At 41.8% G+C, this 26,423-nt stretch overlaps 1 protein-coding gene across 1 annotated transcript in view; it reads right to left on the bottom strand.

Moving 5' to 3' along the window:
* Nucleotides 1-4,479: 4,479 nt before the first annotated feature.
* Nucleotides 4,480-26,423, bottom strand: part of LOC133423738 (5'-AMP-activated protein kinase subunit gamma-2-like) — a 74,153-nt gene continuing 52,209 nt past the window's right edge. The window contains exons 6-18 of the mRNA XM_061714051.1: nucleotides 24,437-24,485; nucleotides 20,100-20,209; nucleotides 19,760-19,841; nucleotides 17,218-17,276; nucleotides 17,004-17,049; nucleotides 16,875-16,929; nucleotides 15,543-15,669; nucleotides 14,094-14,259; nucleotides 13,940-13,977; nucleotides 13,710-13,856; nucleotides 7,726-7,819; nucleotides 5,491-5,751; nucleotides 4,480-4,643 (exon numbers count right to left, since the gene is read on the bottom strand). Of these exons, the coding sequence (XP_061570035.1) occupies nucleotides 4,480-4,643; nucleotides 5,491-5,751; nucleotides 7,726-7,819; nucleotides 13,710-13,856; nucleotides 13,940-13,977; nucleotides 14,094-14,259; nucleotides 15,543-15,669; nucleotides 16,875-16,929; nucleotides 17,004-17,049; nucleotides 17,218-17,276; nucleotides 19,760-19,841; nucleotides 20,100-20,209; nucleotides 24,437-24,485 (1,398 nt within the window). The remainder of the gene's footprint in view (nucleotides 4,644-5,490; nucleotides 5,752-7,725; nucleotides 7,820-13,709; nucleotides 13,857-13,939; nucleotides 13,978-14,093; nucleotides 14,260-15,542; nucleotides 15,670-16,874; nucleotides 16,930-17,003; nucleotides 17,050-17,217; nucleotides 17,277-19,759; nucleotides 19,842-20,099; nucleotides 20,210-24,436; nucleotides 24,486-26,423) is intronic.

Genomic DNA, 26,423 nt, shown 5'->3' with positions numbered 1-26,423 from the left:
ACAATCACCTGTAGGTTCACATGATGAAGAATAAGGTTGTGTAGAAACGAGTCTGCCTGGTGATGTGGGAGTGCTGCACACCAGATTTACGGGCTGCCAACGACACACGGAAGGAACAGCAGCCTGCTTTGGAGGAACCCTAACATTATACTCTGACGTTGAGAAGACTAACTGTAGCGATGGGGTTTGGCTTGTGTAGTAAATGTTCTTCAGAGCTGTATTTGAGTAGTATTGTAGCGCTTCATCTATGGTTAGCACACATTTAAGCTTAACACTATCTAACGAGCACCGCCTATATCTGCAGAGCATGCAGACCTGCTGCCGTTCACCAATCCTCCTCATCGTTTTTGTGTGGGTTTCTTTCTTCTCTTCTCATTATTTTAACTTTTTTTTTTGTTTGTTTGTTTTTTTTGCTTTTTTTGTTTGGAAAAAGTTTATTGTGATTACTTGTTAATTAGTGATGTGATTATTAAACATTAAATAAATTGGACTAAAACTCATTATGTTCATATTCTTTCAGGTTATTTGGTTATTTCCATATATATATTAATTGAGACAGTCACACGTGCGTGCGTGCGTGCGTGCGTGCGTGCGTGCGTGCGTGCGTGCGGGTGCAAGTGGTTAATTACGGTGGCCGAGACCCGCCATTGCTGAAAATAAAGGTAACGCTGCAAATAAAAATAAACGCTGCTGCAAATAAAATAAATGCTTTGCATATAAAATAAACGCTGCAAATAAAAATAAACGCCGCTGCAAATAAAATAAACGCTTTGCAAATAAAATAAACGCTGCAAATAAAAAAAAAACGCCGCTGCAAATAAAATAAACACTGCAAATAAAAATAAACGCTGCTGCAAATAAAATAAAATAACAGCGCAAATAAAAAAGCCACGACGGAAGTGAATTACCGGGGACTAATTTTTGCTGATGCACCGGTGTTGCACATTAAAAATTACACGTAGCGACGTTGAACACTAACCTTTTCACTTATTTTCTCGTTCGTTGTTCTTCTTATTCCTCGCTCTTCTTACTTCTTCCTTTTCATTCTCGTCCTCTTCATCTTCTTCTTCTCCTCTCACGTAAAAAAACACCGGTGCATCAGCAAAAATAGTCCCCAGTAATTCACCTCCGTTGTGGCTTTTATATTTGCGTCGTTTTTCTTTTATTTGCAGCGCCGTTTCTTTATATTTGCAGCGGGGTTTCTTTATATTTGCAGCGTTTCTTTTATTTGCAGCGGCGTTTGTTTTTATTTGCAGCGTTTATTTTATTTGCAAAGCGTTTATTTTATTTGCAGCAGCGTGTCTTTTTATTTGCAGTGTTTAATTTTCAGCAATGGTGGGTCTCGGCCACCGTAGTTAATGGGCCCCATGTAGTAACCTAACACCCTGCAAAGATATAAAAACTAGAAATATGTGTGTGTAACACTGGACCTCACATGTAGGTTATGTTAGAAACGGGCCCAAAAGTAACCAAACAACTGACATGGAGACAAAACTTCAGAATTTTGTTAAATTAAAGTGATTTAATTATTTTCTTTTTTTTTTAACCCTACCTGATTTTTTGCATCATTGTAGAACCGCCGGAAGGGTGGACCCCATAAATGAGCAAAAAACTGGTGGGCCCCCTGAGGGGCAAATACAAGAATGTGTGTGTGTGTGTGTGTGTGACTCTGAGGCATATTTCAACGTCTACAAGCCTCCAAAACAATGCTAACTTAAGTGATTCCAATGATCGGCTGTCTACGGAAGAGTATTAGGGCCATGCAGGAGAACAAATATTTGAGAGGAGGAAGATTTTTTTTATTGTGCACTTCAAGAAAAAAGTCGAAATGTCGAGATTAATGTTGAAATACAATTTTTCGAATTTTGAAGTTGAAATTTTGTGAATAAAGTCGAAATTTCGAGAATAAAGTTGAAATACAATTTGGTGAATAAAGTGTAAATGTCTCCTCTGGTCCATCAAATCCAGTTAGAGAGACTGACAGCTCTGCAGCAGCAGCCGTAACAAACTAACTTACATCCTTGGAGTGGAACGTTAAGGTACGTTTATGAAGTTATGCAACTGCATACGTGTGATATGTGTTTCAAATCAATATCGTAACTTTATTCACGAAATGTTGACTTTTTTCTCGACATTTCGACTTTTTTCTCGAAATGCATAATGAAAAAAAAAATCCTCCTCTAAAATATTATTTTTTCTCCTGCCTGGCCAAAAATACTCTTCCATAGCTGTCTGTGATGTGTTGATTAGGATTTTTTTAAGACTTTAACAATCACGTCGACAAGCCCCAAGATGGAGGTAAAAGCCAAAGAACACGTGAAACAGCCGCCACACAGAGGAGGCCGTGCTTCGGACCCGACACCAGTCAGGGTCTTTGGGACTGATGTCTGCATGTTTAACCACATTTCCATTTTTTCCGAAGGCACCATTTCCATCCATTCAAGTAGCCAAAGAGAAGTAAAAAAAAACAAAAAAAACAAGCTGACTTTTTAAGGACTATTCAACTCAACTCAAACCAAGATTCAAAGCGTTTATTGTCATATGTACAGTAGAAGTTGCATTCTCTCCAGTGAAATTCTTACGGAATACGGAAGAGTATTAGGGCCATGCACGGAAAAAAATAAAAATATTTTAGAAAATTGTGTATTTATATAATTATATTTTATTATATTTATTTATATTTAGAAATATGTCAATTTAACCAAATTAAAATAAATTGATCACATTTTAAGCACTAGCACTTTAGAGCACTTTAAGCTCTACAGGCAAAATATCCCAATTAATAGTCTGCAGTACACAAATGTACCACTAGATGTCAGTCTGTGCCTTTTAGGTTAAAACCCCAGTTCACTGCTGGCTACACAGGTTTCCTTTTTTATGATATATTTTTTACTATCTTTTATTATCATCATTATCTACAATACACAATTCAATCTACTTACAAAAATAAGTCAGGTGTTATATGAAAATAAAATATTTTCTGTAGAAAACAATAGTTTAGTCTGAAGGTATTTGAACCTCACTTTCAAACAGAGGGCTTTGCTTTTTAATGGGTGAAGCGTTTTCTGTTTCTTTCTCTTTTTTTTCTATTTGTCCATGTACAAAAACATTTAAATGCCAAGTAAATATTTAAAGCCAAGATTATTGAACAGATAAGTCTTTCAGAATTATCTTCCCACTATCAATTTATGCTGCTTTTTTCTTGTCATGACTCCATAGCTGACACTTTCTCGATGATCAGAAACTCTCTTTATGAAACAGAACCCCGTTAAAGGCTGTTGTTTTAGTGAAACCTGCTGGTTTCCTGAGTTTTCTGGAAAGTACCGTCAGATTATTTTTTTCCTCGTGTTCCCCCTCTTATTCTAAATTATTTGGTTAAGGGGAATGCTTCTCCAGTGTCTGCATATTTACACCAAAAGTACATTTATTGTGAAACTATGTCATTTTAAAGTGTAAAAAATGACAATCTTCATGTTTTATTTCAAAACTTAACAAATGAAGACAAAAAGCTGCCTGTTTCTGGTGTCTAATAGCAACATACAATATCAAGAAAACACTCCTCTCTAATCCTGTGAGGCTTAAAGACTGAATCCAAATTTTTACACAAAAGTAATCAAACTCAAAGAAGGAAAAGGCCCAGGAAGCATTTTCATCAGGTTGGAGCAGAGATACTGCCTGAGAAGGACAGAAGACACGTGGAGGATGAATAAAAATCATCAGCAGGTTTAATAGTTTGTTTTCACAGCAGCTTCACATACGCCACATCATCAACAGGAACCGTCTCCATGGAAACGCTTCAGCCTGCAGCCGTCACAGATGTTTGCCGTCACTGCCTGCTCTTTCAAAATACTACATTTCCCAGGGTTCCCTTGGGCCCCAAACATTATTATTCAGTATATTTATACTGGACTGTCTCAGAAAATTAGAACATTGTGATTTTCTGTAATGCAAAAACAAAAATGTCATACATTCTGGATTCATTACAAATCAACTGAAATATTGCAAGCGTTTTATTATTTTAATATTGCTGATCATGGCTTACAGTTTAAGAAAACTCAAATATCCTGTCTCAAAAAATTTGAATATTCTGGGAATCTTAATCTTAAACTGTAAGCCATAATCAGCAATATTAAAATAAAAGGCTTGCAATATTTCAGTTGATTTGTAATGAATCCAGAATGTATGACATTTTTGTTTTTTTAATTGCATTACAGAAAATAAAGGACTTTATCACAATATTCAAATTTTCTGAGACAGTCCTGTACATTTCCCAGAGTTCCCTTGGGCCCCAACCATTATTATTCAGTATATTTATATAGACAAATAGAGCTATAATCTGTTTTTCTGTTAGTGGTCCCGCCCCCTTCCATTCACCTCTTACACTAAAAACTATCAACACAATAAATTAACAATAAAATCTTTTTTTTTATCGATTCTTAGAAACATTACATAAATTTCACATTTGATTTTGTTACACGTCTACAAAGTATGAAAGGTTACAAATGCAGCGCTGAGCGGTGGACGAGCACCGCCCTCCACCAGAGAGTAAAGCTCTCTCCACCAATCAGAGGCTGCCATCCGTCGGCGGTTCTGGGTTCCAGGATCAGGATCAGGTCCAGGTTCTGGTCCAGGTTCTGGTGGAGCTTCAAGGATCCAGAACAAATACTAAAGAACATCACGTTTGATTTTTTCCTGAACGTTGTAAATAACTAGAGAAAAGCTGCAGAGGTGGAATCGTGATTGGCAGCTGTAATGTCTGTTGTGTTGCCATGGTGACCATAACACCATCATGGAACCCCTCCAGAACCGGACTGAACCAGAGTTTTCTGAGACCGTATGAGATCCCTGATTGGCTGAAGTGCCTGTCAGTTACGAGGCCCCGCCCACTTTACAGCTGTCCAATCACAGCCATGCACCGTCTTCTTCTTCTTCTGTGGTGATCAGTGTTCCTGATCAAGAGTCATGGGAGACACGAGCTGACGTCACGCTGCCTCTACTCCCCCTCACCGCCTCCCTCCTCCCTGTCCTTCTCCTCCTTCCCCTCCATCCCTCCATCTCCCCCCTCTCCTCCCTCCCCTGCACCGGTCTGTGTCTCCTCTGCCTCCTCCGTTTGTCTGTTCTCTCCTTCTCCCTCCTCCACTGTCTCTGTCTCCCCCTCTGTTGTTGCTCTTCCTGCCACCCTGCCATCCTTCTCTGCTCCTTCCTCTTCCTCCGCCGCTTTCTCTGCCTCCTTCTCCTCCTCTTCTTCCTCCCCAACTCTCCCTGACTCCTCATCCTCTTCCTCCTTCTCCCCAACTTTCTCTGCCTCTTCCTCCTCCCCAACTATCTCTGCCTCCTCCTCCCCAACCTTCTCTGATTCTTCCTCCTCCTGTCCACCTTTCTCTGCCTCTTCCTCCTTCTCCTCCCCAACTCCCCCTACTTCCTTCTCCTCCTCCTCCCCAACTTTCTCTTCCTCCTCCTCCTCACCTCTCTCCTCCTCCTCCTCCTCACCTCTCCCTGCCAGCCCCTCCTCCTCCCGTCCCTCCCCCTCTGTCTCCCCCTGCTGGCAGCTCTGTGCAGGTGCAGGACTCCTGGTCCTGGTCTCCGGGTCCTGGCTCGGTTCAGGGTTGATTTGAGGCTCCTCTTCGTGGCCCTGGTCCCGTTCTGGTTCTGGTTCTGGTTCTGGTTCTGGTCCAGTTCCAGGTTCTGTCTCCAGCCCAGAGGAGTCCACCACAGGGGCCGGACAGGGGATGGACTCCTTCCTCTTCAGACCTGCAGGGACAGAAGGATCCAGAGTGGTGACGGCATGCTAAAGTACTAGGAGCCAAATGAATACTTTGTTTGCATATTCTGTAACCCTGGATTCACACTGAAAAAGTCACAGGCGTCACAGGCGTCCGGCTGCCATTCATTGGCTATGAAAGCGCTGAGAGAGGCAGCGGAGGCGTTGGAGGTGTCAGGAGCGTCAATTTGAAGTTGAAAAATCTTTATGCAAAAGAGCAGCGGTGACGCCGAGGCAGCGTCCAATCACCAAATCAGTAGAAAACGATATAGAGATCCAACAAATCCATTATTCCTTCAGTTAAAATTGTTGAAATTTCATGAATTAGTAGACTATAGTATTCTGCAAATTATGTTTAAAGCTAATAAAAAAAACTTTACCAATCAACATTCAGAAAAGATTTGAAAAAAGAGAAAGCAAGTATAACTTAAAAGGAACAGAGATTAAAAAAAAAACAAGATTCAGGACTAAATTGATGGAACGTTGTGTTTCTGTGAAAAGAATCAGTTTATGGAACAATCTGAATAAAGAAAACAAAGAATCCAAATCAAACATTACATTCAAAAGAACAATTAAAGCCTGTTTGTTAAGTAAATATAATGAAATAGTTAAGTTTGATTGACATACCCATAGACGGCGGTAATTTTATTTCATTTTATTTTTTTATTTACTTTGTTGTTTGTTTTAATTTTTAATTTGTTATTTGTGAATTTATTTCTTGGAAAAAGGGGCAGATTAGATAAGATTCTTCTTCTTTCTGCTCCCTTTTCATTCACAATTTGCGAACATTTGTATTTGTATTTGTATTGAATTGTTTGTTTTATTTTTTGAATGAAATAAAGAATAAAATGAAATGAAAATGAAATCACAGACGAAGCAAGAAGCCTCAATGCAGATTGTACTTTCACGTACACACAAACGTACACTCATTCACATGCACATGAGCAGAGCTGTGCACTAACAAACTTATTTGATCAGGAATTAATATATTTCATCCAGTAAACTGACATTTTTGCTGATTTTACTGCCGTTTTTACCTGAACTGCTCATGTGAAACAATAACTGATGGTTGAGGAGCTGGATGGTCCCAACCATTTTATTTGCTACATCGATCCAACGCAAAATAATTAAAAACCGTGCTTATTAATCACAAAACACAGTTTAAACTATATGACCAAATCCGCTGGGACCCGGTGTGTCAGTGTTCACTCAGACAGACTGCAGCTTCACCGGGACCAACGATGATGGTTGATGTTGATCCAGGACCAACCTGGTTAAGGATCAAACTCACTCTTATCTACACGGAAATAACACTAAAATATAAAGAAGGCTTCCCAAAGTGTGATTCATGGTGGAACAGGAAACTGAAGATGTGGCGCTATACAGGACTGTCTCAGAAAATTAGAATATTGTGATAAAGTTCTTTATTTTCTGTAATGCAATTAAAAAAACAAAAATGTCATACATTCTGGATTCATTACAAATCAACTGAAATATTGCAAGTCTTTTATTATTTTAATATTGCTGATTATGGTTTACAGTTTAAGATTAAGATTCCCAGAATATTCTAATTTTTTGAGATAGGATATTTGAGTTTTCTTAAGCTGTAAGACATAATCAGCAATATTAAAATAATAAAAGGCTTGCAATATTTCAGTTGATTTGTAATGAATCCAGAATGTATGACGTTTTTACATTACAGAAAATAAAGGACTGTATCACAATATTCAAATTTTCTGAGACAGTCCTGTATATATAGATATGTGTAGACTATATACACTTTGTTCCCTCCAGTTCTGTAGCTTTAGCCCCGCCCACTGCAGGCGTCCACAGACTTTAGCAAGCAGCGATGCAGGATTTTTGACGCTTTTTGGGTGAATCCACCATAAGGCCGCATCTTTTTTTAGCGCCGGAGCTTTACAAGTGTTTGTTCCAGCAGGAGACGTGTGAGTGTGAGCGTGTACCTGCCGGCATCAGGACCAGCGCCTGCAGGATGTCGGACAGGGACACGATGCCAACGATATGAGACTCTTCATCCACAACCACCAGCCTGTGAACCTGCATACAAACACACACCAGAAACTGTTCTTCAATCTGAGTTTTGGCTTTCACAGATTTCACAGATGCATCTTCCAGGTGGAAGCTCAAGCAGAACTCTGCTTGGTTGCAGTTCCCTGAGTCAGTCTCCACTGACCTCCAGGTTAAAATGTCAGAGCAGAAATACACAAGTCTGGTTCAAAAAGCCTCAATGGTTTGCTTTCACACCTGTGACGAGGGGGATAATGTTTTTACCACATCAGGAGAGTTTACATGGAGCAGTAAGGCTCAGGGTAAATGATTATTTTATCGATTAGTCAACAAATCTAACAAGTAATTGGATGATTATTCTAACGATTATTTTTCTGTTGCTTGATTAATAAAAACCATAATGTATCAAATAAATAATAAAAAATCCTTAAAAATATAGTTTATTAAACAGTTTTGCACAGCAAAATAAAAATATTGAAAAAAATATTTTCAAAATAAAAAGGCCAGCCTGTTTACTCTAACAGTCCAACAAAAATCTCCTGTAAAAAATTACAACAGATTAAAAAAATGCATTTCAATGCAAACACTGTGCCGTGCGCAATGTTTTGCATTGCACTGCATATTATCCAAATGTGTTAAAAAAAATAACATATTTGGATAAAACAGGGCACTGTTTCACACTAAATTACATATTTTTATTACATGACAAAAGCCTAATCACGAAAGTAACCTTTCTATGTCGGATGGAACTAAAAGAAAAAAAGTAGGAACCATTTTCCGGTTGCACTTTAGCTTTTGCTAACTTGTTAAAAAAAAAAACTAAAAAAAATGCGGTAAACAGAATTATGGCCAGAAAACATCAAATGCAGGGGCTGATGCAGACCCTAATCTGATCATGCAACGTTAATTTTTGCAATTATTTAGCTTTTTATATTTTGCAATTATTATTGTCCCGTCCACAAGAGACAAGGAAGGGGGGCTCCGCTTTAGACGCTCCAACATCCCTGTTGTGCTGCTAGATCGTATATAAATCTTTTATAGATTATGTATAAATCGTGTATAGATCATGTATCGATTTTTTATAGATTATGTATAGATCGTGAATGTATCATGTATAGATCGTATACAAATGTATAGATCATGTATATATCATTTAAAGATGATGTATAGATTGTATATAGATTGTATATAGATCATGTATAGATCGTGTATGGAACATGTGTAGATCTGTACAGATCATGTATATATTTTGTATTGATCATGTATAGATCTTGTATGGATGATGTATAGATCGTATATAAATCATGTATAGAACACGTATAGATCGTGAATGGGTCATGTATAGATCATGTTGTGTATAGATCATGTATATATCATTTATAGATGATGTATAGATTGTGTATAGATTGTGTGGATCATGTGTAGATCTGTGTAGATCATGTATATATTTTGTATTGATCATGTATAGATCGTGTACGGATCTATATAGATCATGTATAGATCATGATTAGATCGTGTATAGATTTTGTGTCGATCATGTATGGATCATGTATAGATCAAGTTTGGGTCATGTATAGATTGTGTACAGATCATGTATAGATCGTATATATGGATCAAATATAGATTATGTATAGATTGTCTATAGATCAGTATAGATCATGTATAGATCATGTATGGGTCATGTATAGATCTGTATAGATCATGTATAGGTCATGTATAGATCATGTATGGGTCATGTATAGATCTGTATAGATCATGTATAGATCATGTATGGGTCATGTATAGATCTGTATAGATCATGTATAGATCATGTATGGGTCATGTATAGATCTGTATAGATCATGTATAGATCATGTATGGGTCATGTATAGATCGTGTATGGTTCATTCACGTCATCATGTATAGATTGTATATGGATCAAATATAGATCATGTATAGATTGTGTATACATTTTGTGTACTATTTTTTTCTGTCAGTGGGAGGGTTTCACTCAGCAACGCAGCAACTCCCCATACGTTTGAAACGGAGCAATGCAGCGTGCACGTACGTCTGAGGAGTTGATGCTCCTGCACACTAACTATCTAGCTGCTTTTGTTCTTTTTATTATTCCAGTCTCCATTCTGAGGAAAAATCCCACACAAACGCTCCGTCATCTTGACGGCTGATGGCGCCAGAGTGCGAAATACGGGGGAGTTCGGGGGGGTCCGACCCCCCCGAACTCCCCCGTATTTCGCACTCTGGCGCCCTTGACCCCCCCTGAAGGACTCAAAAGCCAAATTTAGGGGGGGGGTCTCAATGTTAAAAAATAAATAAATTAGGCTATATAATATAATATGATAATTTAATTGTCACTAATGGTCAATTAAATATGTTTAAGAGATCGCCATATCAAGTATTCACAATTCAAAACTTTTATTGGTTTAACACAAGTCCTGCACCTTTATGTATGCAAATTAGCCATGTGCGCCAACACAGCGCAACAAGGCTTTTCCGCGGTTAATAACACGGATAACCAGGCGCGCAACAGGTTGCGCGAAGAAAGCCTGTCTGTACTCCTGTTTGTGACCTCAACGGACCTCCTCTGGACAAATTCGACCCGGTTCCATTTGTCAGAAGCTGGATTAAAGCAGGACACCGCCTCTCTTCTTCCTGGAATGGAAACCAGGACGGAAAGCACAAGAAGTCGAGATGTGTCCCACCCCTCCTCCCCCCCGGCAAAAAAAAACAGGAGGAAAGGCAGATTTGGTCTATTTTAACTTAAGGTAAGAGGCCAGCCTGCTTAATATGGCCTGAACCCACCTGAGAGTTAATGTTTTTTTTTTTTATTTTTGTTATTATTATTTTGCGTTATGGACTGTTATGAGTGTGAGTTAGGTGTAAGCTGCGTGAACCCACCTGTTGAGAGCCATCATATTTTTTTTTTATTTTGCGTGATGACCTGTTATGAGTGGAATTTGTGAATGCTCACTCTTGGCTGGAAAGTTATTTAGGTAATAGACAACAGTGTGTACAAATTAATGATACTATGTCAGCATTTAGAAAGATTACTTGTGGTGTACCTCAAGGATCAGTGATTGGTCCAATACTGTTTATTCTTTATATTAATGACATCTGCAATGTAACTGATTTTTTTTAGATATGTTTTATTTGCCGATGATACCAATTTGTTTTGCTCTGGTACGAATTTAAGGGAACTTTTGTGTTGTGTAGAATGGGAGCTGGAAAATCTCAAGACTTGATTTGATGTTAATAAATTATCTTTAAATATTAAGAAAACAAAATTCATGGTTTTTGGGAATCAAAATGAAAGTGATGGTAATATTAAATTAAAAATATGTAATGTTGATATTGAAAGGGTTTTTGAGACTAAATTTCTTGGGGTTGTCAACGACCAAGAGTTAACATGGAAACAACACATTGAATATATTAAAGGGAAAATTTCAAAATCACTCGCAATCCTGTATAAATCCAGAAATGTACTGAATTCCAAGGCCTTGCATTTGATCTACTACTCATTGATTGTTCTCCATTTATCTTACTGTGTGGATCCACCTTTAAAACCACCTTAAATTCAATAATAAAACTTCAAAAACGAGCCATACGTATCATCAATAAGGCTGATTACTACACTCACACAGAGCCACTTTTTCTAAATTCTCATGTTATTAAATTTTATGATTTGTTTTATTTTAAAATCATGCAAATTATGTTCAAAGCAAAATCAAAAATGCTACCTGACCCAATACAGAGGTTCTTTTCAATTCAGGAGACTCGTTACAATCTTAGAGGTGTCTGCAATTTTACTGTAGAAATAGCTAAAAAAAAGGTATGAAAAGGAGATGTGTCTCCATTACTGGAGTTAAATTCTGGAATGATGCCAACATAAATTTAAAAACATGTCATTCTTTTTTTGTATTTAAGAAAATGGTCTGTAAAGCTATTTTTGAAGCTTATAAGTACAATTGACCATCTGTAAATGTTTCTTTGCTTTTCTATTGTTTCTTTGCCTTTTGTTGTTTCTTCGCTTTTCTATTCTCTTTTTGGTTTTCTGGAGGTCGGTAGCCAAAAAAAAAGAAAGTTGGTACAATAGGATAGGCTTTTATAAGCATTTTGCTTCAGCCTATGCCTTTTCAGTTATTGTTCAACACATTTTTTGGTTTTGTATGAAATGTTAATGCTGTGCACAATGTTTTTTTTTTGTGTTGTTTTGTGTTGTCATGACTGAATAAACTTCATTCATTCATTCAATGTGTTCACATGTTTTAACACAGCTGCAGCTGTGTTAAAACATAATTTCCTGGATGGTTGTGTTTCCCCTACCATTATATAGGCCTGGCGGGGCCGCCAGGCCAACGAGACCCCCCGCCAGGCCTAAAAAAAAAATCAATTATCATTTACGTTTAGGAGCCTCTGCAGCTGTTCTGCAACGGGAGTCAACCTGCTCCGTTCCTAGTACCGCTGCTGAGAGCGCAGGCATATTATTATATATTATGGGATGTATAGAGTTTGTAGCTAGCCAAAAAAAAAAAAGAAAAAATATCGCGGGTGACAGACAACATGATATAAAGAAATGTTTCTGCCAGGTCCGTGTCTTTGTGTTTGCATGAGACGCTGCAGGGAAGCATGAAGGAAAAAACAGCGCACCAGGCGTCCGCGGGGTCCTAGCGCCAGCCACGTATGAGCCTGAACCGGTCCGACTGGTGACCCAGTAAAAAACAACGCATTTAAACATCTGGCTGGGATCCCAAATTGCTTAATAACCATAAATACAGCCCTTAGTTGTACCACACTCCCCATGGTAAATTTCCAATTTGTTGTTTAGCTTACATTTTTGTTCTGATTGAGCTTCTTTTTTTGGTAAGCAATAATGACGAAAATAACACAGACAATAGATTGTCTTTCCAGTAGAACCACTAAAGGTTCATTTTTCACCCAGTCAAATGCATGTAACTCTGTTATAACAAAACGGGAAAAAAAATCTTCTACAATGTTTAAATTATTTATAACTGATATAATCTCAATTGTGAATAGGGATTTTTTGTGGCATATCCGTCAGCACAAGCAGCCCGTTAAAAGAGGAACAGAGGGTTTTCATAGAGATCCCTCTGAAATATTTAGAAAAGATGTGCTCAATGCTCATATGGGGTCAGACCTTTCTGGCCCATGACACTTTGGTTAAAGGTTAGACTAAATCTAATTATTTCATTGAAGTGATATCATTCAGCAATATAGGCCTACAATGATTTTTAATGTAAAACTTTGTTATATTGCTGCATATCACATGTCCAATATGCCGTCCCACGCGCCTCGTCTGTTAAGGATTTTTCCGGTGGGTACCACCGGGCCTGAAAAACATTCTAGGGGAAACACTGATAACGTTAAATAATCAGTCATCATTGTGCAGGCTGAGGGTCTGTTTAAGTGCACTGATTGCACGTCTCTGATTTGTTGTGTTGTGCATTTATTGTTATTACTGTAATTTGAATGCACAATTCATTTTCATTGTATTTTTTTTATTTATCTAAAAAAATACATTAGCCTATTTTATTTGTTTATTCCTTTCTGCAATGCACTGGCCGTGCGCCAGTGTCTTGTCTGGTATTTATTCATTAAGTGCACCAGTGTGGTGCCAATTAATTTATTTTATTTATTTTAATTATCGGATTTAATTAATTTATTTGTAAATAACATTCTGCATCGTAATGCACAATTTTGCCTCCTGTTAGTAAAACAACGTGCATCTAAAATGGTTAAAAGTGTGCGTGTATTTGTCATAGGCTATAGTTTGTATAGCTGATTGTATTGGTTTATTGTATAGGGCCACACTGTTTAAAAAACGTAAAAAACAAAAAAAAAAAAACACGAGTTAGGGACCCCCCCGAATATGGATGGGTATTTCGCACACTGGATGGCGCGTTACCTCAGCCTTCACGATGCGGTCCACGATAGTCCCCAGAGTCTCCAGCTTGTTGCACTTCACCACTCCTTCAAAGTACTGGGACCGGTGCCGCAGAGCCTGAGTGACCGTCACATCCAGGTTGTTGTAGGTCTTCTCAGCCGCCAGGTTCTACACACACAAACATCACACTTAGACGGCCCTGCTACCCCCAAACCATCCTGACTGCATCTGCAGAGCACCGCTGCACTCACAATGACGTCGAACTTGGAGTAGATGTCCACCACTCTCCCTGCAGACAGACAAGAGGACAGACAGGAGGACAGAGCAGCTCAGCCTGGGAGGGAGAACATGTGACGGTGATGGGATTGATGGAGGACGGTGATGGGAATGATGGAGGACGGTTACCGCTGTGGTCCACGACGGGCAGGGCGGAGACGCGGCGGTGCGTGAACACGGACAGCGCTGTGATGAGCGGCGTGTCAGGATGGATGTAGGCGATGTGGGAGTACGTCCCCACACTCAGCTCCTCCAGAGTCTGCTTCATGAAGGCTGGCATGGGCATCTCACACACCTCACACACACACACACACACACACACACACACACACGTTCACGTCAATAAAACAATAAAAATGGGAAGTTTAATTCCTCTTTAATTCAGAATTAAAATTAAATCCGATTTAAAATGAGTAAAAATGACCATGTAAACACCTAATTCTGAATGAAAATGGCCATTCTGAATTAAACTTAATTCCAAAGTAAGTGGCTGGTTTATTCAGATTTTAAATCCAAATAGAATAATTCCAGATCATGTATACACTCATTCCTCTTTAAATTAATTCCGGTCTTTCTTTCTGCTCGTTCCCTCCCCCGTCTGTCTCCATGACGATTATATTCCACGCTGGGCTGGTTTTCCTAACAAAGTTTCAAGATGGCAGCAGCAGTAAACGCTGGTCAAGAGCAGAGACCATTTATTTAATAAATAGCTTGGAGGACCTGGAAATAATTAAAAGAACAGATGGAAACAGGAAACATCAAATTGTGAGCTTTTCAAAGTTGTAGCGGTTAAATTAGTTTTTCTTCCGGTAGTTTAACTTCCGGTCCGCCCCCTATCCAATCAGAACCTTCCCAACCCCCAGACCTGGAGAGGAATTGGATAAAGCCGATCAAACGTGTTTTCTATGTAAACCTCAATTCAGAATAACTATTTCCATGTAAACTCGAAGGAAAATAGTTTCATTCTGAATTATTTAATTTCGAGATAATTAATTCCGAATTAAAAAACATCATGTAACCGTGGCCAATGATTCTGAGTAGTAAATTACCAATTTAAATTATCTCAGTTTGTAGCTTTAAATATAACATGAGCATAATTTTATCAATAAATCTCCCTGAATAAAGTTTCACAAAGACTATAATCAGAACAAGTCTGTATGCATTGCAAAGTTCTTACGCTATAGGAGGCCCTGAACTCCCCATGCATTAGACCCTGGTGGTTTTTTTTGTTTTTTAATTCACTTTTTAATTCACTCTGGCTCCATCTAGCGTTGTGAATGGGTATAATGTCCAGACCCCGAATGTAAGACGACCCCCACTTTTTCAGTCTTATTTCAATGCAAAAAACACCGTCTTATATTCGGGCCAATACGGTAAGTCAGTGCAAATATCAGAGTTGAGTTGTGTCTTTCATTCACGCTAACTCGCCCTGATCTTCTGTCCACTTTTTCTTTTACAGATCCTGGCTTCTGTGGGAGATGTGGTGCAGGTCCAAAAGCTGGACCCCGGGGCCCCGGGGCCTCAGTCCCCCCAAACACACAACGCACACACGTGCAGCTGCACGACCTGTGGACTCACAAAGAGCTGCAGGAACTTGAGGATCCTCTTGTGCGTCAGGATGTAGAGGGCGTTCCCGCTGATGGGGTCGATGACAGGAAGGCGGTGGATCTTATTCTTGATCAGGGAGTACACGGCCTCAAAGATACTGAGAGGGGTCGGGGTGAGAGAGGAGAGAGATGACCGAGAGCAGAAGATGCTCAGCAACGCTGCACCTAAACACACACATTCTTGTTCCCATCCATTCAGAGGACAGCGGTGATGTTTAATGAGCCCCATTAATGGCACTTTTCCACCAGCACCTACTCGGCTCAACTCTGGTTTCTTTTCCATAACAATTCAGCACCTGGAGCAGAAGTAGGAGGTTGGAGTGAAGCTGCTGTGACGTATTTGATTATGTGATCTAAACGAAGAAGACAACAACACTAAAGATGTAGAACCTGGAGGAGATGATAGATGTGCTGCTGGGTCTGTGGCTTGTGTTCGATATCAAGTTAAAAAATGAGAATGAAAGAAGCTTCAAGTGGTGACGCTTTTTAATTTTATTTATTATTAGAGAGAGAGAGAGAGAGAGAGAGAGAGAGAGAGAGAGAGAGAGAGAGAGAGAGAGAGAGAGAGAGAGAGAGAGAGAGAGAGAGAGAGAGAGAAAATACTAAACCCCAAAAAACGGATAATATATACATGTGCAAAAATACGTGAGGTATTTAAAGGGAGAAGGTTATTACACTTTCAGAGAAAAGGGTTATTGCACTCGAGTAGCTACAGTTGGTTATTATAGAGATGGTAGAGATGGTAGGTTGTTAGTGAAAACCCCTGTTCTAAATGTACAGGCTGATCCAGAAACATGGCAGGGTTTTTACTTTATGGCACCTGGATTATTATACACCTCTGCTCGGCGCTGCTGAAAAGTCAGCTGGAGCCGTGAGCAGCTATGAAAAAACAAGAGCTCCTGGTAGATCTGGTCGTTCCTTATCTCCGTCTAGATCCCTTTTTAATTCTCTCCTCAGCACCAGGTTTATGAACATCTGCACCTCAGAGTTGGATCATGAAACAGACTTTTGCTGCCGTTGCCTGTTGAATAAAATAAACAAGAATCCGTCAGAGTCTCTTTCTCTGATTTCCTCCTCCTGACTCAGACGTCTGACTCCAACCCCCCGACCAATCGGTGGCCTGTAGTGTGATGATGTCAGATACAGCCGACTCAGCAGCTTAGAACCTCGACAGAATAGATACAGAAAAGTATTTAGTCGACACGTTAGACCCCTAGTGGAAAAGAACCAAACCGAGTGGAGTCGGGCTGAGTAGGTACTAATGGAAAAGCGCCACCAAGTCCCCAGACAAACAGACAGGTACCTGGCGTCAGGGGAGATGTGGACCAGAGGTTTGAAGGTCTCCTGCAGGTACAGCTCTGTCAACATGAAGGAGTGTTACTACCAACACACACCAACACAGCAGCAAACTGGTGCACCAGGGAGGCCCTACCTCTCCACGTCTCGATCTTGTGTTCCTCCAGTTCGTAGATCTGGACCTGGCACGTGCACAAACACAACCATGTGACGCGTGAAGGAAGCTTCAAATACAGACGCTGTTGCACTGTGTGTGTGTGTGTGTGTGTGTGTGTGTGTGTGTGTGTGTGTGTGTGTGTGTGTGTGTGTGTGTGTGTGTGTGTGTGTGTGTGTGTGTGTGTGTGTGTTACCATGGGTGACTTGTAGTATCTGGTCAGGATGTTGATGAAGTCTGTGATGGTCAACATTCCTGAAATAAGCAGAAAGACAAAGAGAGTCTGTGTGTGTGTCTGGGTTAAAGAGGCTGACACCACCTCCACCTTTAAAACCAAACTTCAAATGTTAGTAAACCTCTAGTTAGTGTAAGTAAACCTCTAGTTAGTGTTAGTAAACCTCTAGTTAGTGTTTAGTAAACCTCTAGTTAGTGTTTAGTAAACCTCTAGTTAGTGTTTAGTAAACCTCTAGTTAGTGTTTAGTAAACCTCTAGTTAGTGTTTAGTAAACCTCTAGTTAGTGTTTAGTAAACCTCTAGTTAGTGTAAGTAAACCTCTAGTTAGTGTTAGTAAACCTCTAGTTAGTGTTAGTAAACCTCTAGTTAGTGTTTAGTAAACCTCTAGTTAGTGTTTAGTAAACCTCTAGTTAGTGTTTAGTAAACCTCTAGTTAGTGTTTAGTAAACCTCTAGTTAGTGTAAGTAAACCTCTAGTTAGTGTTAGTAAACCTCTAGTTAGTGTTAGTAAACCTCTAGTTAGTGTTTAGTAAACCTCTAGTTAGTGTTAGTAAACCTCTAGTTAGTGTTAGTAAACCTCTAGTTAGTGTTTAGTAAACCTCTAGTTAGTGTTAGTAAACCTCTAGTTAGTGTTTAGTAAACCTCTAGTTAGTGTTAGTAAACCTCTAGTTAGTGTTTAGTAAACCTGTAGTTAGTGTTTAGTAAACCTCTAGTTAGTGTTAGTAAACCTCTAGTTAGTGTTTAGTAAACCTCTAGTTAGTGTTAGTAAACCTCTAGTTAGTGTTAGTAAACCTCTAGTTAGTGTTAGTAAACCTCTAGTTAGTGTTTAGTAAATATGTAGTTAGTGTTAGTAAACCTCTAGTTAGTGTTTAGTAAACCTCTAGTTAGTGTTTAGTAAACCTCTAGTTAGTGTTAGTAAACCTCTAGTTAGTGTTTAGTAAACCTCTAGTTAGTGTTTAGTAAACCTCTAGTTAGTGTTAGTAAACCTCTAGTTAGTGTTTAGTAAACCTCTAGTTAGTGTTAGTAAACCTCTAGTTAGTGTTTAGTAAACCTCTAGTTAGTGTTAGTAAACCTCTAGTTAGTGTTTAGTAAACCTCTAGTTAGTGTTAGTAAACCTCTAGTTAGTGTTTAGTAAACCTCTAGTTAGTGTTAGTAAACCTCTAGTTAGTGTTTAGTAAACCTCTAGTTAGTGTTAGTAAACCTCTAGTTAGTGTTAGTAAACATCTAGTTAGTGTTAGTAAACATCTAGGTAGTGTTAACTCTAGTGTGTTAGAGTCAGTAGTCATAGTTGCAGCTATAGAACAAGACTATAATAGTTAATCTCAAACAATGCTTCGCGGTACATATGTTGCTATAGGCCTATGCTGCAGGGGGGCACCGACATGATCTACTAACCTGCAACCACCCCCCCACCCCCTCTCCCCTCTGACCACCTCAGTGTCTGCTGTCTACACCTGTTTCTATAGTGGTCTCTGTAGTCAACCAACTAACAATCAAATTCTTAGTTCTCCAGTTAACGGATCATTAATACTAATGTATCTGCCCTTTTGGACCTTTGAGAATATATCTGTGTCTCTCCTTCTCTGTTCTTCATTCTCTCTGTATGTTTTCTCTTTCCCTGCTCTGCCCAGCTGGTCTCCAGCAGGAGGGCCCCCCCTTATGAGCCAGGGCCTGGTCCAGGTTTCTTCCCTTGTGAGTGGAGTTTTTAGAGGAAGCCCACTTCAGTCACTTGTATCTGCAGTCTCATTCTTCCAGTCACCAACCACAACTCGTGACTCTGATGAGGACATGGAGTGACCGCTTGTTGTCTTCGGACTCGGCTCTCTCTTCACCACAACAAACTAGTCCAGAGAGACCCTTTTCTGATGGAGAACCATGGCCTGGAGTCTGGAGACGCTGACTGTCCTCCCCCCCACATCACTGCTGAAGATCTCAAGTCAACGGGCCAACAGGATGTTGCTTTGATGCAGGACATCCACGAAAAGCAGAAATGTAAACGTGAAGTCATGAAACAGGACCCCTCCTCGTACGCAACTGCAGCATCTGTCCAGAAAAGTTACCAATAGATTTGAAACAAAAGACAGGACTGGAAGAGCCCAAGGCTCATCCGGAGCAAGCCTGGTTTTACTGCTTGGACTCAATAACTTCTTACAAAGGCAGAGCATCCCAGACTCCCAGAACAGCCTACACAGAATACCAAGACACGTTCAAATGTCCTCTCTGACATGCGTTCACACCAGTGCTGTCTGGGCCGCTTTAAACGCACCATAGTTTGTTTGCTCAGGAAGTCCAGCCCGTTCGGGAGGCGTGAATGTGAAACTCAACTCTGATCTAGATCAAAAAAGCGAACGCTGGTCCGCCTAAAAAGGACATGGAAGTCAGAGTCACCGTAAAGTCAGTCCCTAAGGAAGCTTTTCTTTTCAAGGTTCAGCTGAAACCACTGTTTTCATGAACCCCAGAGCCCTGTGGAGGTTTATAGAGAACACTGCAGCCACACATAGACTTACCCACAAAGCCCTGCTTCTTGCTCTCCCACAGCGGAGCAGCTCGTACGCCGTTCGCCACCAGAGCAAAGAACGCTTTCTTCACCTGAAACAACATGATCAATAGTCAATGAGCATCTTTTACTACCCAGAGAAACATTCTCACACACTTTAAAGCTTCACAGCGGCTCAGTTCTGACTCGAACCTTCATTTCAGAGACCAGAACTCAAACAATCTGATTCTGACACCGACGTCTCTCTGGAGCTCCTCAGGGCTCCAGTCTTGGCCCACCGTTGTTCCACATTCACACCAGCTATCTAAACTGTGATGCTGTGTCCCACCTGTGACATCACAGCGTCTCACCTGCAGCGTGGTGTCGAACACCACCAGTTTGGAGCTGGTGGGGATGATGTCGTAACATTTGTGACACTTCATGAAGCGCATGTAGATGTCTCTCTCCGACTCCTCCAACGCTGCGCACACACACGTCAGCAAACATTAGTTCTGCTCAGAGATCACAGATAAGGAAGAAGTGAGTGAGTGAGGACAGCTGGACTGCAGCAGGTCTGAGAGTCCAGATCCACATGGGTCCATGAAGCTGGTCTGTGATCGGTTTGTCAGGACCTGCTGGGGGATGTAGCTGTCATACTGGGAGACGGTTCTGTGGATTCGTCAGACTGCAGAGACCTATTTAGTGATTGACATTGGCTAAGGAGACGAAATTTAAACCCAGGAAGCTGTGGAGAGCCAGACGGGAACATTTTGTCCAGCCGCCAGCAGAAAACTGAACTTCTAGCTCTCAGAGTGGAGCTGACGAGACTTCCCAGCACTGTGTGTTGGGCCGGAGGGTCTGGATGGCAGGATTATTCTCCTGCTCGTGCTCTACGCTGCAACAAGAAGCGTTCTCTCAGGATTAGGATGCTGAAGTCTGGAACCGGCGTGACAAAGCCGTGTTCTTGGTAAAAGGATTGTCGTGGTACCGGTGGACTTCCTGTCAGGGTTTTGAGGAGGCATTTAGATTACAAGGCACGTCTGTCTTGAATGGTGACTTTGCTTCATCTAACAGATTTTTTTACGAGGGGAACCTACTTGTTCACCTCTGTGGTGCCGAGGTGGATCGGTTTTAGAACGGACACAAAGCTGACCTGCGTTGACCTGCGTTGGTTCGGGTTGGTGTGTGTTGGTTTGTGTTGGTGTGTGTTGGTGTGTGTAGGTTTGTGTTTTGCAGTGTTGGATTGGTGTGTTGAGTTGTTGTGTGTTGATTTGGGTTGGTTTGTGTTGGTTGTTGGTGTGTGTTGGTTTGGGATTGTTTGTGTTGGAGTGTGTAGTTTTGTGTTGGTGTGTGTTGGTTTGTGTTGGTTGTTGGTGTGTGTTGGATTGGTGTGTTGGGTTGGTGTGTGTTGGTTTTGGTTGGTGTGTGTAGGTTTGGTGTGTTGGGTTGGTGTGTGTAGGTTTGGTGTGTTGGGTTGGTGTGTGTAGGTTTGGTGTGTTGGGTTGGTGTGTGTTGGTTTTGGTTGGTGTGTGTTGGTTTGGGTTTGTTTGTGTTGGAGTGTGTAGGTTTGTGTTGGTGTGTGTTGGTTTGTGTTGGTTGTTGGTGTGTGTTGGATTGGTGTGTTGGGTTGGTGTGTGTAGGTTTGGTGTGTTGGGTTGGTGTGTGTTGGGTTGGTGTGTTGGGTTGGTGTGTGTTGGGTTGGTGTGTGTTGGATTGGTGTGTTGGGTTGGTGTGTGTAGGTTTGGGTTGGTGTGTGTTGGTTTTGGTTGGTGTGTGTTGGTTTGGTGTGTTGGGTTGGTGTGTGTTGGATTGGTGTGTTGGGTTGGTGTGTTGGGTTGGTGTGTGTTGGGTTGGTGTGTTGGATTGGTGTGTTGGATTGGTGTGTTGGGTTGGTGTGTGTTGGGTTGGTGTGTGTTGGATTGGTGTGTGTTGGGTTGGTGTGTTGGATTGGTGTGTTGGATTGGTGTGTTGGGTTGGTGTGTGTTGGTTTGGGTTGGTGTGTGTTGGTTTGGGTTGGTGTGTGTTGGATTGGTGTGTTGGATTGGTGTGTTGGATTGGTGTGTTGGGTTGGTGTGTTGGATTGGTGTGTTGGGTTGGTGTGTGTTGGGTTGGTGTGTTGGGTTGGTGTGTTGGGTTGGTGTGTTGGGTTGGTGTGTTGGATTGGTGTGTTGGATTGGTGGGTTGGGTTGGTGGGTTGGGTTGGTGTGTTGGGTTGGTGTGTTGGATTGGTGTGTTGGATTGGTGTGTTGGATTGGTGTGTTGGGTTGGTGTGTTGGGTTGGTGTGTTGGGTTGGTGTGTTGGGTTGGTGTGTTGGGTTGGTGTGTTGGGTTGGTGTGTGTTGGGTTGGTGTGTTGGGTTGGTGTGTTGGGTTGGTGTGTTGGGTTGGTGTGTTGGATTGGTGTGTTGGATTGGTGTGTTGGGTTGGTGTGTTGGGTTGGTGTGTTGGGTTGGTGTGTGTTGGGTTGGTGTGTTGGGTTGGTGTGTTGGGTTGGTGTGTTGGATTGGTGTGTTGGATTGGTGTGTTGGGTTGGTGTGTTGGGTTGGTGTGTGTAGGTTTGGTGTGTTGGGTTGGTGTGTGTAGGTTTGGTGTGTTGGGTTGGTGTGTGTTGGGTTGGTGTGTTGGGTTGGTGTGTGTTGGGTTGGTGTGTGTTGGGTTGGTGTGTGTTGGATTGGTGTGTTGGGTTGGTGTGTGTAGGTTTGGGTTGGTGTGTGTTGGTTTTGGTTGGTGTGTGTTGGTTTGGTGTGTTGGGTTGGTGTGTGTTGGATTGGTGTGTTGGGTTGGTGTGTTGGGTTGGTGTGTGTTGGGTTGGTGTGTTGGATTGGTGTGTTGGATTGGTGTGTTGGGTTGGTGTGTGTTGGGTTGGTGTGTGTTGGGTTGGTGTGTGTTGGATTGGTGTGTGTTGGGTTGGTGTGTTGGATTGGTGTGTTGGATTGGTGTGTTGGATTGGTGTGTTGGGTTGGTGTGTGTTGGTTTGGGTTGGTGTGTGTTGGTTTGGGTTGGTGTGTGTTGGATTGGTGTGTTGGATTGGTGTGTGTTGGATTGGTGTGTTGGATTGGTGTGTTGGATTGGTGTGTTGGGTTGGTGTGTTGGATTGGTGTGTTGGGTTGGTGTGTGTTGGGTTGGTGTGTTGGGTTGGTGTGTTGGGTTGGTGTGTTGGGTTGGTGTGTTGGATTGGTGTGTTGGATTGGTGGGTTGGGTTGGTGTGTTGGGTTGGTGTGTTGGGTTGGTGTGTTGGATTGGTGTGTTGGATTGGTGTGTTGGGTTGGTGTGTTGGGTTGGTGTGTTGGGTTGGTGTGTGTTGGGTTGGTGTGTTGGGTTGGTGTGTTGGGTTGGTGTGTTGGGTTGGTGTGTGTTGGGTTGGTGTGTTGGGTTGGTGTGTTGGGTTGGTGTGTTGGATTGGTGTGTTGGGTTGGTGTGTTGGGTTGGTGTGTTGGGTTGGTGTGTGTTGGGTTGGTGTGTTGGGTTGGTGTGTTGGGTTGGTGTGTTGGGTTGGTGTGTTGGGTTGGTGTGTGTTGGGTTGGTGTGTGTTGGGTTGGTGTGTTGGGTTGGTGTGTTGGGTTGGTGTGTTGGGTTGGTGTGTTGGGTTGGTGTGTTGGGTTGGTGTGTTGGATTGGTGTGTTGGGTTGGTGTGTTGGGTTGGTGTGTTGGGTTGGTGTGTTGGGTTGGTGTGTTGGGTTGGTGTGTGTTGGGTTGGTGTGTTGGGTTGGTGTGTTGGGTTGGTGTGTGTTGGGTTGGTGTGTTGGGTTGGTGTGTTGGGTTGGTGTGTGTTGGATTGGTGTGTTGGGTTGGTGTGTGTTGGGTTGGTGTGTGTTGGGTTGGTGTGTGTTGGGTTGGTGTGTGTTGGATTGGTGTGTTGGATTGGTGTGTTGGATTGGTGTGTTGGGTTGGTGTGTTGGGTTGGTGTGTTGGGTTGGTGTGTTGGGTTGGTGTGTGTTGGGTTGGTGTGTGTTGGGTTGGTGTGTGTTGGGTTGGTGTGTTGGGTTGGTGTGTTGGGTTGGTGTGTTGGGTTGGTGTGTTGGGTTGGTGTGTTGGGTTGGTGTGTGTTGGGTTGGTGTGTTGGGTTGGTGTGTTGGGTTGGTGTGTTGGGTTGGTGTGTGTTGGGTTGGTGTGTGTTGGATTGGTGTGTGTTGGGTTGGTGTGTTGGGTTGGTGTGTTGGGTTGGTGTGTGTTGGATTGGTGTGTGTTGGGTTGGTGTGTTGGGTTGGTGTGTTGGGTTGGTGTGTGTTGGGTTGGTGTGTTGGGTTGGTGTGTTGGGTTGGTGTGTGTTGGGTTGGCGTGTGTTGGTTTGGGTCACGCCCGTCGCTCGCCCGGCGGTGCAGAGCCAACCCCAGTGAGTCAGAGCGTCCTCTGTTACCATGGTAACCAGGCCCAGGTCAGTTTTTGACTGCTTGGATTCTGCTGTGTGTACGTTGAACGAGAGAAGTTAGCTTGTGAAAGGCTCAGATCTAAGAGCAGCACCCAGAGGTGTGACGGTTGTAGTCGGTGTATTTCTGTCTCCGTTGAGAGAGAGAAACTGTGGCAGTCGACCTCGTTCCCCCCTCAGATTATCACAACAGTATTAGCAGGAAAAATGTGATTTCAACACCAGATCAGCTGAACTGCCTGCTAAGCCTTGTGTTGCCGTGACAACAGGACACCGGCCAGCTGCAGACACAGCAAGCTGGACCGTCCTCCCCGGGTCTCAGCAGGACGTGTTTGACTCTTACCGGCATCGTCGGGGTCCGGTTGCTCCGGCGTGGCACCGGCAACCTCCACCTGCACAGCACAGCAGAACAAGAGTCAGTCAGGAGGCCCCGCACACGCTCACACTGCTCTGTCACTGTTCTCTCAATGACTCAGCATACGTGTCACCACTTGGTGATAAAACTAGGCCTGCAGGCCTGTTTCTGGTCTCAGGGAGAAAAACACAGGTATGAAACAGCCTTCCTAATGGGAAGGAAAGTAGGCTATCAGCACACAGTCAAAACCCACTCAATGTTTATTTTCTTCTTTTGCTTTTTTTAGCAAGTACGGAAGAGTATTACACAGGCTTTTCTCCCACAATGGGAGTTTTTACCTGCCATTGTTTATGTAATAACTGCTCAGGGGTTCATGTTCTGGGTCTCTGGAAAGCGTCTGGAGACAACTTTTGTTGTATTAGACGCTATATAAATAAAATTGAATTGAATTATTAGGGCCAGGCAGGAGAAAAATAAAAATAATATTTTCAAGGAGGAAGATTTTTATTTTCCTTATGCACTTCGAGGAAAAAAGTTGAAATGTCGAGATTAATGTTGAAATACAATTTCGAGAAAAAAGTCAAAATGTTGAGAAAAAAGTCAAAATTTTGTAAATAAAGTTGAAATATTGAGAAAAAAGGCGAAATTTCGACTTTATTCACAAAATTGTATTTCAACATTAATCTCGAGATTTCGACTTTTTTCTCGAAGTGCACAATAAAAAAAAATCTTTCTCTCTCAAATATTTTTTTTCCTACATGGCCCTGATACTCTTCCGTAATCAAGACACAGAATTGACCATTTACCTAAATTAAATCATTCTAGTGATACAGCACAGTGAGAAGAGTAGCTCCACTAAGTACGCATAACCAGCATAAAGGGAAAGAGCGAATAAACTCTGGATCTGTGACAAATGTTTGGATGGAAAAATATGGAAAGTGGAAATCTTCTCGTCTGTTTTTGCTTTTTGTCATCAAACTGACTTCACAGATGGTTGAATCTGGACCACAGTGGTCTGTGGAGGAAGCACAGGTTTGGTCCTGGACCCCGGTGGTCGGTAGAGGAACTGATTTATTCTGTCTGGTTCAGACAGAATAAAGGAGTAAAGAGCTCGGACAGGCGGACAGGTGAGCGCACGAGCGGCCTGTCTGTCTGCAGGTCCAGCGCAGCATCCGCGGCTACTGCGCATCGCTGCTGCGCACCCCCTGCTGCTGCGGCGTTAGCGAGTACCTACGTGACAGTGGCCGTTCATTGGCGTCTCTTTTCTCTGCTGTGCTCGACCGCAGGGGGTTTTATCGGGGATGAGCGACATCTTCAAGGCTGCATCTTGTGTTTGGACGCGGATGGAAGAACCTGCTGCGGCCGCTATAGCAGCGCTTACTGTCGGGGAAAGTCGCCTCAGTCCGCCGGGACGAGGATTAGTGAAGCCAGCAGAGCTGATGGGAGTGACTTCCGGTATTTCGTTTCACAATAAAAGGTTTACATGGAATAGGGCAGGGATCGGCAACCCAAAATGTTTTAGAGCCATATTGGACCAAAAACACAAAAAACAAATATGTCTGGAGCCGCAAAAAATGAAAAGTCTTGTATAAGCCTTAGAATAAAGACATATTATATTATACTAAATTAGTTAGAACTGAGGGAAGATTTTTTTTTCATTATGCACTTTGAGCAAAAAGTCGAAATGTCGAGAAAAAAGTGGAAATTTCGCAATTAATGTTGAAGTACAATCTTGAGAAAAAAGTTGAAATGTCAAGAAAAAAGTCACAATTTAGAGAAAAAAGTCGAAATGGGAAATTTAAAAGGAAAGGAAATAGGAAGAAAAAAAGAGGAAAAAAATAAGAAAAAAAGAGAAAATAAGGAAAAAAAAGAAAAAAGAAGAAAAAAAGGAAAAAAGAAGAAAAAAAGGTCAAACATTTTTGAAAAAGCTCCAGGAGCCACTAGGGCGGCGCTAAAGAGCGGCATGCGGCTCTAG

Source organism: Cololabis saira, chromosome 22 (genome assembly GCF_033807715.1).
Source record: "Cololabis saira isolate AMF1-May2022 chromosome 22, fColSai1.1, whole genome shotgun sequence".
Taxonomy (NCBI): Eukaryota; Metazoa; Chordata; class Actinopteri; order Beloniformes; family Belonidae; genus Cololabis; species Cololabis saira.
The sequence above is the reverse complement of the archived record's forward strand: the minus strand, read 5'-3'. Positions and strand labels throughout refer to the sequence as shown.